Below are 16,664 nucleotides of genomic sequence, written 5' to 3'. Positions count from 1 at the left end.
TGCCTCTATTTTATTCCCTTTGCTTTATTTTTTGCAAAATGTCATTAACACTTCATTGTCTAAATACTAGGGCAAAAGACATGTCCTAAAGCAGTAATTCTGCTTAGGACAAAAAGTCCAAAACTAATTTAATAATTAGTGAGACATTATTTTGCCTTTCACATTCTCATTCTCTCATGAGTATACAGTGGAGTTTTCCAGATGGAAATGAGTGCTATTGCAGCAGAGTGAATGCAAACATAAATAGGAGAATCCAGCTGACTTCAACTAAACCCAGACATTAGACTAGCTAAAATTAAAACCATGATACACTTACTTTTTTTTCAAGAAAATATAGCTATTTTCCATTTTGAAAAAGGTATTTATGTTAATTGTAACACTGTTATATTAAATGGATTTATAGTTTTTCAATTTCTCAATTATATTTTCAGATATGGTAAGTGTCCATAGGTATAAGCCACATAAACAGAAGCTTTTTGAGGCCCTTAATAATTTTTCAGAGTATAAAGGAGTTGTGAGATGAAAATGCTGCAGTCACTCTCCTAGAGCAATTTGTAAAACCTGTGACTTTTAGTAAATGAGGAGCTAATTCCCTTTAAGCAAACTCAATTCCAAGAGAGAGCCTTCAAGTTCACTGCAAGAGGAGAGGTGTCTTTCTTAAGTGTTTTTACGTATTTTTTTCCTAGGAGAACATGAGATAAACAGCAATGAACATCACTGAAGAGAGAGCCTAAGCAAATTTCCAGCAGTGGGCAGGATGGCATCCATGGGGCACTGCACAGGGTTCGAGAAAGTGGAGCCCTTACTGTTTTCATCACTTACTATGTGACCTGTGGCAAACGATGTCCCCTTCTGTGCCTTAGCCTCCTCATCTGTAAAATGAGAATAACAACTGAACCTGACCTATAAGTTGTGGTGATGATCAAATTATAAATAGCACTCCAAAAGTATTACATATTATATTTTTAATGGAGTTTTTAAAATCATATCAACATTACACGGTCTTTCTTTATTCTTATGTGTCATGGCAAGGTAAGAAAAAAACGACAATAATAATTCTCCTGTCTGAAAAAGAGTTCCTCATTTAATTCTGCAAAAGTCCCAATAAGATAAGAATGACTACAGCATCTTCTAGGTGAAGAAATGGAGACTCAGTTAAGTGCCTTAAACATGGCCACAAAGCCAGTGATGTAATGAGATGCAAATTCAGTTCTCCTAAATCCAAAGTTTTGTAACCGTTCTGTTCTACTCCATTTTCCCCATCCACCGGAGTAGGCAGGGAGATATCTAGGTTGATAGGTGTTGATATGGTACTGGGAGCGCCTCAAGGAGAGGAGCTACTTCCTAATCACTTCTGTAACCCTGTTATACCATAGACCTGGCACACGATGGGTGCTTTGTCACGGTCCGCTAAATGAATGAAGACATACATCCTACAGGGAAGAGAGCACAGAATCAAACTCAGTGAGGTGAAGCGCCACTGGCTTCGTGTTCCCCTGATTTTCTGTGATTTGTACTGAGTTTTCCTTTTAACAGTCACGCAAAACTCGTCACATTTTTCCCATGCTCGGCTCTACATTTCTGCTAATTGTTTTGTTTTCTGAATGCTGAATCAACCATATTTACCTTTTTTTAAAAAAAAAGTCCTGAATGTTTACATTAAAATCAGTAGCTTTGGGTCTAATAAGCCAGACACGTGTAATACAGTCGTTCAAAGCATTACCCAAGGTAAATGTTTAGAGAATCCTGAAATATGATTAATTCAAACATTTGATTTACCTAGTGATATATGTCATGAGCTTATTTATTTATTTATTTAAACATTGTGCTTAATGAAGGAGTTAGTTCTCTATCCCAATGTTTAATTCATAGCAGCAGCTTTAAATATTTATGAAGATTCCTGTCGTTTTTTGTTTAGTTAATAGACTGAATGGTTCAGTTTGTTGGCTAAGAGAAAGCAGTGAAATTTCAGCAAGATTAAAGATCTCTACTTCTTGAAAAATGTGTTTAAAGAAAAGAATAAGGCCATGCATGGTGGCTCATGCCTGTAAGCCCAGCACTTTGGTAGGCCAAGGTGGGTGGATGGCCTAAGGTCAGGAGTTTGGGACCAGCCTGACCAACATGCTGAAACCCTGTCTCTACTAAAAATACAAAAACTAGTCGAGTGTGGTGGTGGGTGCCTGCAATTCTAGTTACTCAGGAGGCTGAGGCAGAAAAATCACTTGAACCTGGGAGGTGGAGGTTGTGGCGAGCCATTGCACTCCAGCCTGGGTAACAAAAATGCAACTCCATCTCAAAAAAATAAAGAAAATAATAAAATAAAAATTTTCAAAAAAAAAAATTTATAAGGTCATTGGTTCCCAGATGTTTCCACAAATTAACTAGGTAGCTTTTCCTGGCTGTGCCACTCTTTTGTAGGTTTTGCATGATGGGCCCTTAGGCACTGCGTCACTAATAATAAACTTGATTTTTTACTCATCGAATCGTTCTAGCTTTGACTTGGAAAGCAAGAGAAAGGCTTCAAAAGCATAGTCATTAATGTCAAGCCTCAGCATGTCAAGTTACCTCTCTAAGCTGTTTCCATGAATGAAAAACAGGGATCTCTACTTCCTCGAGGTCATCTAATAAATAAAATAATTGCAGAGCATAATTTCTGAGATATAATGTGTATACACTAAGTAGCTACATTATCAAACTAAAGCAAATTAAAGGTTATAAAACCTGATCTCCAAATTTAAGAAGAGAAATTTGAATCCACTATGAGAGATCATAAAGAATTAACAAAGACTGCTCGATGCTGTGAGGAAAAGGAAGTCAATATGAAATGAGGTCAACAGAGAACAATGTAGTACATAAAGCCTACTGCTTATTTACAGAAGGAGGGGAGCATGGAACAGAAATGGGACTTAAGGTTTTATCTGTTTAGACACCTGCCTCAGAGTAGTGAATACAAATCTTTACTTCTTCAATCATGGGAAAGACTTGTAGAAACTTTACAATGAGTCCACACCTTCTAGAAGACAAATGAACTAAACAAAAGTTTGTATAGAAGAGTATATGCATATTTGCATAAACAAATACATGGACAGATTAACCATAATGTCTAAAGCATGCAGCCTAAATCAAAGGTGATTTCACATATTTATTTGGTCTAATAAATAAGTTCACAATCAGGAAAGACTTAACAGGAAAACTGATCTTGAACTAGTCTCTGAGGAATAGATAAAGGTTTCCTTGGCAAATATGGAACAACAGAGGGGTAGAAATGGAGAGGTCATTTTAAACTTGGGGCACAACATGATTAAAATCAAGAAGGTAGGTGAGCGTAAATTGGCTAAACAGAGAAGAAAGTGGCAGAGGGAGTTTTGTTTTGAAAGCTCTCAAGTGGAGCTTAGTTATATTTCATTCCATTGTTTGAGTCTACATCTTAAAAGCCAACGTCTTCATTTTGTTTAGATTCTACTGTTCTTCAATATAAAACCTTTCCACATTTTAAGATGAAGACTGTCACTCTAAAATCATACTATTCGGCCAAGCTCAGTGGCTTACACCTGTACTCCCAGCACTTCGGGAGGCCGAGGCAGGCAGATCACAAGGTCAGGAATTCAAGACCAGCCTGGACCACGTGGTGAAACCCCATCTGTACTAAGAATACTAAGAATTAGCCAGAGTGGTGGCATGCATCTGTAACCCCAGCTACTCGGGAGGCTAAGGCAGGAGAAGCACTTGAACCCAGGAAGCGGAGGTTGCAGTGAGCCAAGATTATACCATTGCACTCCAGCCTGGGTGACAGAGCAAGACTCCGTCTCGAGAAAAAATAGAAGGAAGAAAACATACGTTTCCTAAGGATAGTCTGGCAGGCCACATTTGCATACTCTTACTTTACCCATTAGGTATAAGCACAGATTTTTAAAAATATACAAGAAAGCTGGGCGCAGTGGCTCATGCTTGTAACCCTAGCACTTTGGGAGGCCAAAGCAGGTGGATCACTTGAAGAGAGGGGTTTGAGACGAGCCTGGCCAACATGGTAAAACCCCATTTCTACCAAAAATACAAAATTAGCAGGCACAGTGGTGGGCACCTATAATCCCAGCTACATGGGAGGCTGAGGCAGGATAATTGCTTGTACCCAGGAGGCGGAGGTTGCAGTGAGTGAGATCATGCCATTGCATTCCAGCCTGGGTGACAAGACTGAAACTCAATTTTAAAAATAAAATACACACACACAGACACACACACACACACACACACACACGCCTACAAATAATTCAGATGTCCACAACTGATTCAATAAATTATAATACATCCATACAATGGAGTAGAATGTATCTAATAAAAAAGAAGTGAGAAATATTCCTCTATGCTACTTTGGTATGATTTCCAGAATATACCACTAAGTCAACAAAACAAAAATCAAGGTGGAAGAAACTGAATAGCAAGCTACCGTTTACGTATGAACAAAAGGATAAATCATGATATTAAAAGGAAAGAAAGTTTGCCTCTAAGAGAGGGGATTGAATACGTTGGTAGCAGAAGGAGAAAAGCTAGACTTTTAATACATGTTGTTTTTCAGCTTCATTGTTGGACTGTACATTTTACATACTTGTAAACCAAAATTTAATTTCAAAAAAAGCAATCTCTAAAAATTGAAAATAAAGCAAATTAACCAAAGTAGGTATGCAGTTGATGGCTTAACCATACAAGGAATAAGAATCCTATGCAACCTAAAGCACAGTAATTTTACTGTATAAAGTCCCTTTTACAATGTACCCCCAACACACACACACATGCAAAAAAAAAAAGAAAAACAAGTTTAAACCATTTCTAGTGGTCATATTGCTGATGGTAGTATTAGCATATTCTGAGAATGCTGTGCATTATGTAGGATAAAGCAAACATGTAATTACGTGATATTCTAAATATGTCATCTGCCATTTCCTGAGATCTGCAATTCTCAGCATGGAAGACAGAAGATAGTGATGTACCTCTGTCCTCTGAAAAGGCGCAAAAGTAATGGCCAACTCAAAGAAATGAACACTCCTAGTGCCCTGAGCATAGTCACAAAGTCTATTTCTATTAAACGGAATCAGGGTTTCCTTCAGAAACAAATCAATCTAGGTCTGGAAGAGAAAATACACCAGACAAGCCTGTAAAATCTAGTCTAGGGTCATGTCAAATACGTGTAAATCCACCAGTTAAGACTATTTTTTATAAATATATATAAGTCCATGAGTTAAGACTACTTTTTACCAAGCAAATTAAAACAATAATTGGTCACAGGTAAAAAATGCTAGTAAGCCAACAATTTCTGAAAACCAATAAAAGGTAAAAACGACCACTTTGAGAAAGTTGTTCTCAAACAAATAGAAAGAAGAACATATTAGATCATAATTTTGTAACCGTTAATAAACTAATGTATTCAGGTATTAATTCAGGTATTAATATAGTAGCAGCAGCTACTATATTGACAAAAAAAGACAGATATATGAGCTTCTCAACAGAAAACACACAATCACACCTCAGACGTAGTCTTGACCCACCCCCCACCAAAAAAAAAAAAGTGAAACTGAATCTGATCATCAATTTAAAGTCAACTAATTTATAAGAAACAAAAGAACATGTTAAACTACACCAGGGGAATAGTCAGAGGGGGAAACTCTCCACAACTTAATAACCAGCTTTCTTCAATAAATTAATGGGGAGGAAGGAAGGAAAAATAGAGAGAGGAAGGGCTAGAGGGAAAGGGAGAAAGTATCGGGAAAGAGAGAGAGGGAGAGAGAAAGAAATGGAGGAGATTTTAAAATTCTTAAAAGATTTATCTATTAATTGCAATACAAGAGCCTTATTTGGATCCTGGCTCAAACTGTACAAAAAGATCATAAAATTATGTGATCCAATTTGAAATCTGAACACCGATTAGATGTTTGAAATTAAAAATTGTTAGCATTTTTGGTAAAATAATAGTTATATGGTTATGAGTTTTAAGATCCCCTCTTTCCCTTTTAGGAATAGAGATGATAAAATAGAATTCAGAGATGTATTTCAAAATAACACAGAATAGGGAAGTGGGTGGGGGTATGGATAGGTCAGGATTGGCCATGGGTTAATGAATGTTGGGGCTGAGTGCTGAGTATTTGGGGGTTCAGAATGCCATTCTTTTTAACTTCTTGCCTGTGTGAAATTCTACATAAATAAATGCACTTTCTAGAAAATACAAGACATTCAGTAGCAATGAGAACATTCACTGCACAGAGCTTGGTTTCTAAATACAATTCACTGCTAAAAAGTACCAGAGCTTCTTGAAGACATGGATGCTTTCAAGTCTGCGGGAAGAAAATTACAACGAGAGCCTGGAACATCTTGTGCTAGAAAGTGAAGGAGCAATTATGGAAGACTGTCAGCCAATAAGTGTAGAAGGAATAATAGAATTTTAAAATAACCATTTCTCAAGCACCAGTTATTGTTTCAGGCAAAGTTAAAAATGGATGGTGAAACCACTGGGCAATAGGCTTTATTGACATATAGGAAATGTGCCCAGTCTCAAGGATGGCAAATTATTATTAACTGCACATAGGAAAGGTATATTTTTACAAGGGGGAGATCTAGTGAACATCTCTCCTTAGACAAGTTGGTGATCAAACTTCTATCACCAATAAAGAGACCATCGGATACCATGCACCTCTTCTGATGATGCAATTAAAGGTATAAACGTTGTCCAAGCAGTAAATGTGGCTAAAAATCTTTAAGTTGAATCCAGTCCTGAAGGAACAATCAGAAAACTGACTTGGACTCTTCATTAATATTGAAAAAAAGCAGGAGATTGACATAGATTCAAGAAAACCAAATAAACATGAAAACAAATAGAGTATATGACCCATGTTTGAAACTCAAACGGCAGTGGAAAAGGGAGAAGCTATAAAGAATAATATTGTGACAACTGGGGAAATTTTGATACAACCATATATTAAATATAATTATCACGTCAGTTTAACTTTCTTAAGTATTATAATTGTGTTGTTTTCTATGTCCTTGTTAAACTAAAAACAAAAGTTAGAGCATACATGTAGATAGACATAGAAAAGAAAAAGAGGTTATAAAATGTTAATAACTGTTGAATTGATCTATGAAAACCATATGGTGTTTGCCATACTATTCTTTCAACTTTTCTGTGGGTTCTACATTTTTAAAATAAAAAGTTGATGAAAAATATATTCTGGGCCAGGTGTGGTGGATCGTCCCTGTAATCCCAAGACTTTGGGAGGCTGAGGTGAGAGGATTGCTGGAGCCCAGGAATTTGAGTTATGCCTGCGCAACACAGTGAGACCTCGTCTCTCTCTCTCTGTCTCCCTCTGTATGTGTGCGTGTGTGTGTGTATATATATATATGTATATGTGTATGTGTGTGTGTGTATAGATGTATATGTATATGTGTACATATCTGAATATTTATAAACAGTGTACGACGTACAGGTGACGTGGCATCATTGCCTTTGCTCTTCTGGATTTTCTCCTTGGAGCTCTCTTTCTGATTGAGTGCTTGCTCCGCAAATGATACCTCCAGGTTGATGTCTGTTTCAGAGGCAGGTGTCTCCTCAGGTAGGATCGGCTTCTTTTCACCAACAACAAGGTTAGATGCCTGGTCTGGGGGGCAGGGAGAAAAGCAGGGAGAAAAGAACCCAATTAATATGCTTTACTTCTTTCTTTCTTTTTTTTAAAAAATTCGAGGCCGGGCGCGGTGGCTCAAGCCTGTAATCCCAGCACTTTGGGAGGCCGAGGCGGGTGGATCACGAGGTCAAGAGATCGAGACCAGCCTGGTCAACATGATGAAACCCCGTCTCTACTAAAAATACAAAAAATCAGCTGGGCATGGTGGCGCATGCCTGTAATCCCAGCTACTCAGGAGGCTGAGGCAGGAGAATTGCCTGAACCCGGGAGGCGGAGGTTGCGGTGAGCCGAGATCGCGCCATTGCACTCCAGCCTGGGCAACAAGAGCGAAACTCCGTCTCAAAAAAAAAAAAAAAAAAAAAATTCGAATGCATTCACTACATAAAAACATTTGGGAGGAGTACTATGTTCTCTAGGCAATACTTAGCTGTTACTTTAATAATAAGGAGTGTACTCAAGAATCCTATGGATCCTACATGGGAAGTGGGCAGGGAGATGGCGGTGGCTAGCAATCTATAGTTCAACTGTGCAATCTTTGAGATCACAATCCTAAAACTGGGTTCCAATTCCAAAACATTGCTGAAAGATAATAAACTTCTAATGAAAAACCTCAAAAGGTTTTGAAGTCCTAATTGTTGTTTTGTTCTACACAGAGAAACTAAAAGCAAAAGAAGGGGGAGGTGATGAGCAGTAATCTCTTGTAAAGCTAGTAATTTAGCATTTAATTAATTTACTCAGAGTGGATCAGATTCTTGGAATAAACTTCTTCCACACCCTACATTTCCTTTCTGGAATATTACCTATCTATCATAGTAAAAATTCCAAAACAAGAGTTAGTGCCAAAAAATTATCACTATGCAAGTCGGGTCTGGACGTACCTGGCACGGGAATGGTTGGGTTTGCACTTGATTATGTCAAAGAGTATAAGAGCTCCTACAACTATAAATACAGTCAAATCATTTTCACATATTTACATAAAGATTTCAAGGATATAATCAGTTTAACTTTGTTTTGGCATTTATGGTTTTTTGTTAATCTTCCAGAGAGGAATTAACATTTAAAAACCTCTTTGCTGAAAACACCTGATTTAAGCTTTGGAGAAAATACTTCTAAATTTGACTATTTTGTAAACTTTTGGTCTTAATGCAACTGACATTAGAAAAAACCTAGAGCCAATAACCAAGATAACTGATATTTTCTCACTGTAGACCTTTGAATCATAGTAAAAGGCTATGAATTACAAAATGCAGTGTATACACATGCTTACATACTAACAGGCTCACATGCGAACACAACAAAGTGATGGAAGCTAAAGTTAATTTAAAAATTTAATAGATAAATGTCATAATTACATATATTATTGAAAGTCTGCAATTCAGAAAAATAATGTTTATATTCGTTTACATTCAAAATGAATTTAAACCATTTTAATTTTGTAACCGTTAATAAACTAATAGATCCAGGTATTAATCAGCAGCAGCTGCTACACTGACCAAAAAAAAGAAAGACAAACAGATATATGAGCTTCTCAAGAGAAAACACACAATCACATATCATCAGTCTTGACCACCAAAAAAAAAGTGAAACTGAATCTGATCATCAATTTAAAGTCAACTAATTTATGAGACACAAAAGAACATGTTAAACTACACCAGGGGAATAGTCAGAGGGGGGAAACTCTCCACAAGTTAATAACCAAGTTTCTTCAATAAATTAATGGGGAGGGCGGAAGGAAAAATAGTGAGAGAGGAAGGGATAGAGGGAAAGGGTGAAAGAAGTGGGAAAGAGAGAGAGGGAGAGAGATAGGGATCATCCCTGTAAACCCAAGACTTTGGGAGGCTGAGGTGAGAGGATCGCCTAATTTAATCAAAACAAGTTTAGAAGTAAATATGAATCGAGTCTTACTCAGTCCCATTCACTAAGCAGGGTAAACTTTGTGGGCATGAGACCCGTGCAGCCACAAAGGGCTCCAAGCTCAGGAGGGTCCCACACTTAGTTTAATGCTCTGCTGTTACATCATGAAATGTAAATAAGAGGCCCTATATTTTCAGTTTGTCCCTGACCTTGCAAATTACATAGCTGGTCCTGATGGCATCTCACAGTTAAGAAAGTAAGAATTGACCTGTGCTAATTCCAAAACTAAGAATACATTTAAAGACCATTGATATTACTAGTATTCATCTGCTACCATGTACATTTATGTTTCTCAACAGTCTGTTTTTTAAATTAGAATACTTACACCTTTTGATGATTAATTTTTTAAAGTATCAACATGAATGTGAAAGCACAATATTAATTTTATTTTCCCTCTGGTTTATACTCTTTTATGTTTTACTGTGACTGTGTACATTGGTTTCCTAGGAAACCATTCTAAGAGGAAAAAAATGATTAGCCATTTTCCTAAATTAGAAGCTACCTTTCCAGCAGCTGAGTGGTTGTGGGCAAGAATTCAGAAACTACTCTTTCTTCTCAGCACCTCCACATCAGGGCTGTAATAAATACCCCCACACTCACACCCACACCAACAGACTCTGCGGAATGTAAAGCCGAGTAATTATAATTAAGGTAGTATACATTTAACACACAAATTTCCTTCAGAAGCATGGCAAAAAAAAAAAAAATACCGCACATAAAAGTTCTGGCTAAAATAGAAAATCAAGTTGAGGCAGAGCACAGAAAAAAAAGCAGTTTGGGGGCTAAAGGGGGGTGCTGCTACAAGAAATGGATGATTACTTGGCTAATAAATGATGATTTAATTATCCACTCTTAACAAGAACAGAATGTTTAAATCAACCTTTTGGCTCTTAAGGTTCTAAAATAAATAACACTTCTGTTATCTAGTCTCTTTTTAAGTGCACAATAGCACTGAGTTACAAACATTTTGCAAAACTCCTCAAGTTTTTCAGTTGTCCAAAATATCCTGAAATGCCTTTAAAAATTTTTTAACCACCTGACTTTAAGATTCAATTGCTTCTATTTTAAAAAAGATTTTTTCATTCCTCTGTGGAAACCCCAAAGAAAATAAGAAACCACATATCAATACAAAAGTTTTAAAAATTATTGGGGCATTATTAATATTTCTAAATATATTTCATAGAATTTATGATTTAATGAAAAATGAACACATTGGAGTGGATTAATGAATTTGAAATGTGACAACCCTTGCAAGTATACAACTTAGCAACTTTTTCATTTAAAATAAGTATCATTGGCGGAATACGTTTAAAAACCCAAGTGTGGGGAAAGCATTCACAAGAGACTATGTCATCCATGCCTTCAAATTTTAATCAGAAACAGCCCCACTTTTGAACCTGAAACAATGTTTCCATGCATTTCATCCTCAATTTTCCAATGTTTGGCTTATGCTGGTTAATTCACTGGCTAGTGAAACAGCAAGGCGCTGCCCAGAACAGGTGCAATAGGAACTACTCAGTGACTTGGATGGCATTACACATTCTCTTGTTATTCTGATCGGAGGCTCTATTCCCACTCCGTAGCATTCCAGCAAAAGCAGATGTAAATCAAGCAGCAAGTTTGTCACATTTCACTTGCCTGCTGCAAGCTAGGCAGGAAAGTGCTCACACTATGAACTTGTCTTCCAGAACTTTTGTTGCTATAGCCTACATCATGACCCCTGGCAAGGGAGGAAAACACCAAGAAAAGGACCATGTTTTCCTCAGTATCCGTTCACCAACTGCCAGTCACTCTTCCCCAGAGCCCAAAGCATATTGACATTAGCACAAAAAACCCGTCTGTCTCTCCTGGCGACCCAGCTCTCTAGCAGGCAGGGTAGCTATGCCAGCTTGCTTGCCACTGCAACATCTGTGGGCACATAGATTTAAGAAAACACCTAGTGATTTCATTTAGATGTAACATACATAACTGGAGAAACATCCACAAAACAGTAAAAAGCAAGTGCTTTTATAAATATATATGTGTATATACACGTGCGTGCGTATTATCTTTAAGGCAGGGGTGCGAGAGAGAAGTTCTGAGAAAAGTGTGGAAGGAAAATGTCCCATGTGATCTTGAATAATGTAGGATTTTTATAGGAACGTTGGGAACACTCCTCAGTCCTCCACAGTTTACCTAATACCCCTTCCCCTACTACTTCCAAACCAAATGCAACACTATTAATGACAGGGACACCAGTTGCTAAATTTTAGGAACATAAACATAGATCACCTTTGTTTTTGTTTGTTAAACAGCAATTAAGGACTACATTTTTAAGTTTAAATCTATTGACTTCATTTAGAATATTTTTCCTTTTGGTAAACAAACGAAATAGCCATAAATTCTTCCTTAGTATTAACAAGGTCTTAATAGTTACTTTGGGCAGGGCATGGTGGCTCACACCTGTAATCACACTTTAGGAGGCTGAGGCAGGCGGATCGTTTGAGGTCAGGAGTTCGAGATCAGCCTGGCCAACATGGCAAAACCCTGTCTCTACTAGAGATTAAAAAAAAAAAATAGCTGGGCATGGTGGCACATGCCTGTAATCCCAGCTACTGGGGAGGCTGAGGGAGAAGAATCACTTGAACCAGGGAAGCAGAGCTTGCAGTGAGCCAAGACCACGCCACTGCACTCCAGCCTGGGCAACAAAGCAAGATTCTACCTCAAAAAAAAAAAAAAGTTACTTTCTTCCATACCTCGAATTTCTAATTCATTTCTGGAATACCAAACGTTAGCAGAGAAAGAAAAGAAAAAGGAAAATTGTAATCAATTGCCCATAACAATCTTAACTATTTTTAAAAGTTTTTCTACAGTATCTAAAAAGTTACCCCATTTACGAATTAGGAGCTTGTGACTTAAGAACAATGTTGCAAGTTTGCTGCCTCAGTAACTAGTTGTGTAACATTGGAAAGTGGCTTCACATCTCTAAGCCTCAGTTCACTCATCTGTAAAATGGGTTAATAAGAACAATAACCATTACATCGTTTTTTAGTGTATTAAATGAAGTAAACATCTCCCGATAGCATCTGGCACATGATAAGCATTCAGGAAGATACATACATGCATTTTGAATCAGAAGATAGGGATACACATTTTAAAAAATTGAAGGTCAACTATAAGCTCAGCCTCATGTAATGATCCACTTGGGACCCTACATTAGCATTTTAATATAATTTGCTTACTAGAATTGAAGGTGAGTGTAAGACTGTAACTGTTTGTTATACTAATTAAAGAGAGGGGAAAAAAAAAAAAGAAAAAAACAGGTTCAACATACCATCTCTTCCTTGGTATTTGTTTTCATTTGTTCTAAGTGACTGCAATTCAGTGCCACCTGGAGCCTAAACATAGAAAACAGGCCATTTAGTCATCACCAACTCAAAACCAGAGAAAACAGTATTGTAAATAATTCTGTTACTAATCTTTAGAGTACAAGAAATGTACTCAGAATTATAATAATCACGGTGGAAAAAAGATACTAAGGTAATAATCAACAAGCAGTCATCCAAAAAATATTTGATTACGTACAACTTGTAAGAGACCATAGCAGACCCAGTGGGAAACATGAAAAAAGATCTGAGTGTGTTCCTGTCATCAAGAATGCCACTATTTAGTGGAGGAGAAAAGACAAACATGTTAAAAAATTAGTAGTATCTATTAGTTGATGAATGGATAAGCAAAATTTGGTCTATCTGTACAATGGAATGTTATTTGGCTATAAAAAGAAATGAAGTATTGATATATGCTGCAACATAAATAAACCTTGAAAACATTGCACTAAGTGAAAGAAACCAGTCACGAAGAGCCGCATATTATATGATTTCACTGATAGCAAATGACCATAATATGCAAACCATAGAGACACAAAACGGACATGCGGTCACCTAAGAGTAGGGAGAGAAATATGGAGAATAACTGCTAATGGACACAGGCTTTCTTTTGGAGATAATAAAAATATGCTAAAAGTGATGGTGGTGATGGTTGCACAATGGTGAATATGCTAAAAAAAAAAAAAACCATTGAATTGTGTACTTTAAGTGGGTGAATTGTATAGTATGTGAATTATATCTCAATCATGCTGTTACAAAACTATAAAAGTACATGTCTCTAATAAAATAGAAAGTCTTCATGTAAAAAACAAAGCAAGAAATAAATGTGAGATAAATAACTAAATTACCAAAACAGCAATAAGAGCTAAAACATCTGAAGGAACTCCTGTTTTCAAGGGGTCAGGGCAGTGACCCCCAAGGAATGGAGCCTTCCGAAGGCTTATGGACATAGTAAACCACAGCTGACTCCACTCAGCAGTTAAAGTGGCCAGTCAGTACTTCCTCCTTTCTTGGTAAGGCTTCAGAAGAAATTCAGAGATCAAGAAGGAGTGTGTGGATCAACCGCAGAAAGAGGTCTATTCGAATTATTTTTAAAATAATATTGATAATTCTACTGGATTTTATCTCAAGAGACAGAAAATGGCCATTATAGTCTCACCACACATTTCACCTCAAGCTGTTGTCCAAGAAGGACTTCATCCTCCTGTGTTGAGAAATATTGTTTACCCTGACCCCATGACTCCCTGGTGGAGAATACTTTAGTTTTTCTGTAATCAATGGTGAGCAGGTAATAGCTGCCTACTGGGTATATTTCTGAGTTATGGGAAAGCACAGAACACCTATTTGTTAATAATAGTCACCTGCTCAGAGAGAATAAATATGTGGATCGGAATCTGCTCGGGGACTCCAGCCTGGAATGCTGTCAGCCCCTGAGACTCTCAGCTCAGTAGGCTTTTGGCCCCCTGGATAGACCCACTTTGCTGTTCTGTGTGGGTGTCTGCCTCTCACTGCCTTCAGGCCACCTCGGTGGGGGTCTCCCCAGCTGATCTGGTACTTAGTACTGAAGTCTAAAAAGAGCCTAGAAAAGCTCTCAGCTAGGGACATATAGGCCATTAATGCACCACTTAGAGACAGGGAAGGCCCAGGACCGTTACAGTGACTACCAAGTCACAGAAGTGGTATGTGAGTGTCCAGCATCACTTTAATCCCCTGAAGGACACAGCAGGCCCATCCTCCGTCCCTCCTCCCACAAGCCTGCAGAGGCTGGCCTTCCATGGCACAGTGAACACAGTGAGTGATTCCAATCTCACAAAAGAACACATATTTTGGAGCATGTGGTTGGAATTATTTTCCTTAGCAATTGAAGATGGCAGTACAGATGGTGTTCATTTCTGTATTATATTTCCTAGTGTCAGCAAGGCCTTCATGAGGAAGCATTTAACATGGAAGAGCTGAATATATACTCACTCAAAAACAGAAGAACTGCAAGTGAAGATGGTTGGCCCAAGTTTGCACAAGGGATGGGGGAGATAAAGCACTTTTCTAATGGGTGGTAGTGTTTCAATTAAAGGCACACACTGGAAGCAAGTTAACATTATTTTAATTTCCTTTTGCTAGTTCTCTCTTAATGACTCCATCAGATGATACAATCCACCAATTACCTTGGACTCAAACCATGTGGTTCAGACACTGCCAGAAACTTGCTGGAAAATGTTGTTTCTAGCACCGAGTAGCAACATCCTCTTGGAGACTGGCAGAAATCCTGAAATTTATATTTTGCTTAGCCTCAGCTCTCTGTTTCCTCCCCCTTTTCACTTCCTCTTAACTCCCTTAGTGAGGGTTCTCTAATTGGGAGGAAAATGTCATAATACTAAATTTCCTTACCAATCATTTTTCTGCAGCTGGAAACCTAGTTCTGTCCTTTAACACGAGTATGGATATCCCAAATAACCACGGGATGGTAAGCAAGTGCTTAACTTAAGCAAGTGCCTGGAGCAATTTAAGGACCCCAAAATTCCTGTAAAATGGACTGGACTTCATCTGAAATTGGTCATGCAAATAGAGTAGGAATCTGCAGCTAGAAGGGATTTCTTGCAAGAATAAAATGTCTACAAAAGACAAAAAAAGTATCTATATGACAGGAAGATACCTTAAATACAAACACTTCTATTCCTCTTTCTAAATAAATAATCATAAAATTTTTCTTATTTTTTATTTATATTGTAAATAGAATCTCAGATTTAGGATGCTTAATGTCAGAATCATGTACAAAATGCAAATGTACCAGGATAGAGAGTGGTTAAAAGCATGTACTTCAAAGTCAAACAAATTTGGGTTTACTATCTACAGGACACTGAGCAAGTTACTTAAAATCTGGCCAGGCGCAGTGGCTCACACCTGTAATCCAGCGCTTTGGGAGGCTGAGGCAGGCAGATCACCTGAGATCAGGAGTTCAAGACCAGCCTGGTCAACATGGTAAGACCCCATCTCTACTAAAAATACAAAAAATTAGCCGAGCATGGTGGCATGAGCCTGTAGTCCCCGCTACTCGGAAGGCTGAGTGAGGCAGGAGAATTGCTTGAACCTGGGAGGCTGGGGTTGCAATGAGTTGAGATTGTGTCACTGCACTCCAGCCTGGGTGACAGAGAAAGACTGCATCTCCAAAAATAAAAAATAAAATCTATGAGGCTCAGTCATAAAATGGAAATGCTAATACCTCACTCACAGGACAGCTGTAAGGATTAAGCGATAAAGTGCATAAAGTGGTTAGCACAGTAAGTGTTTAGCAATGGTGGCAGCAACTGGTATTATTACAATCGTTGTTCAAGAGTCCCATTCCATGTTCATTCCCAGTCCAACCACCTCACTGGGTCTTCTAGGCCAGAGCTACTCAGGCCAGAATGTAAATCAACTTTGACCTCAAGAACATCATCTAGATCAGCTGATTTTCTTCTTTCTGACAACGAGACTTTTTCCATGAAACAAAGAAGGATCATTTATATTCTGTGCAAGCTCCTTATGCCCTTACAGATGAGTAATAGGTAATCCACCATCAGGCTATTCAGAAGCGCTGATGTAAACCACACAGTTCTTGTACTGTCTGTTGCTGTTGTCGTTTGAGATGGGGTCTCGCTTTGTCACCTAGCCTGGAGTGCAGTGGCACAAACACAGCTCACTGCAGCCTCAACCTTCTGGGCTCAAGCAATCCTCTGGCCTCAGC

General features: G+C 38.0%; 1 protein-coding gene across 4 annotated transcripts in view; it reads right to left on the bottom strand.

Moving 5' to 3' along the window:
* Nucleotides 1-16,664, bottom strand: part of ARHGAP18 (Rho GTPase activating protein 18) — a 193,357-nt gene that overhangs the window by 44,838 nt on the left and 131,855 nt on the right. For all 4 annotated transcript variants that reach the window (XR_004267801.1, XM_032274817.1, XM_032274816.1 and 1 more), the window contains 2 exons: nucleotides 12,892-12,955; nucleotides 7,468-7,640 (listed from right to left, as the gene is read on the bottom strand). Coding sequence is in view for 3 of the 4 variants with exons in the window: in XM_032274817.1 (XP_032130708.1) it covers nucleotides 7,468-7,640; nucleotides 12,892-12,955 (237 nt within the window). In the remaining variant the exon portion in view is untranslated. The remainder of the gene's footprint in view (nucleotides 1-7,467; nucleotides 7,641-12,891; nucleotides 12,956-16,664) is intronic.

This window comes from Sapajus apella, unplaced genomic scaffold, assembly GCF_009761245.1.
Source record: "Sapajus apella isolate SASKATOON/1434 unplaced genomic scaffold, GSC_monkey_1.0 scaffold6, whole genome shotgun sequence".
Classification (NCBI taxonomy): domain Eukaryota; kingdom Metazoa; phylum Chordata; class Mammalia; order Primates; family Cebidae; genus Sapajus; species Sapajus apella.
Note: the sequence above shows the minus strand (reverse complement) of the source record. Positions and strands in the feature narration are given on the sequence as shown.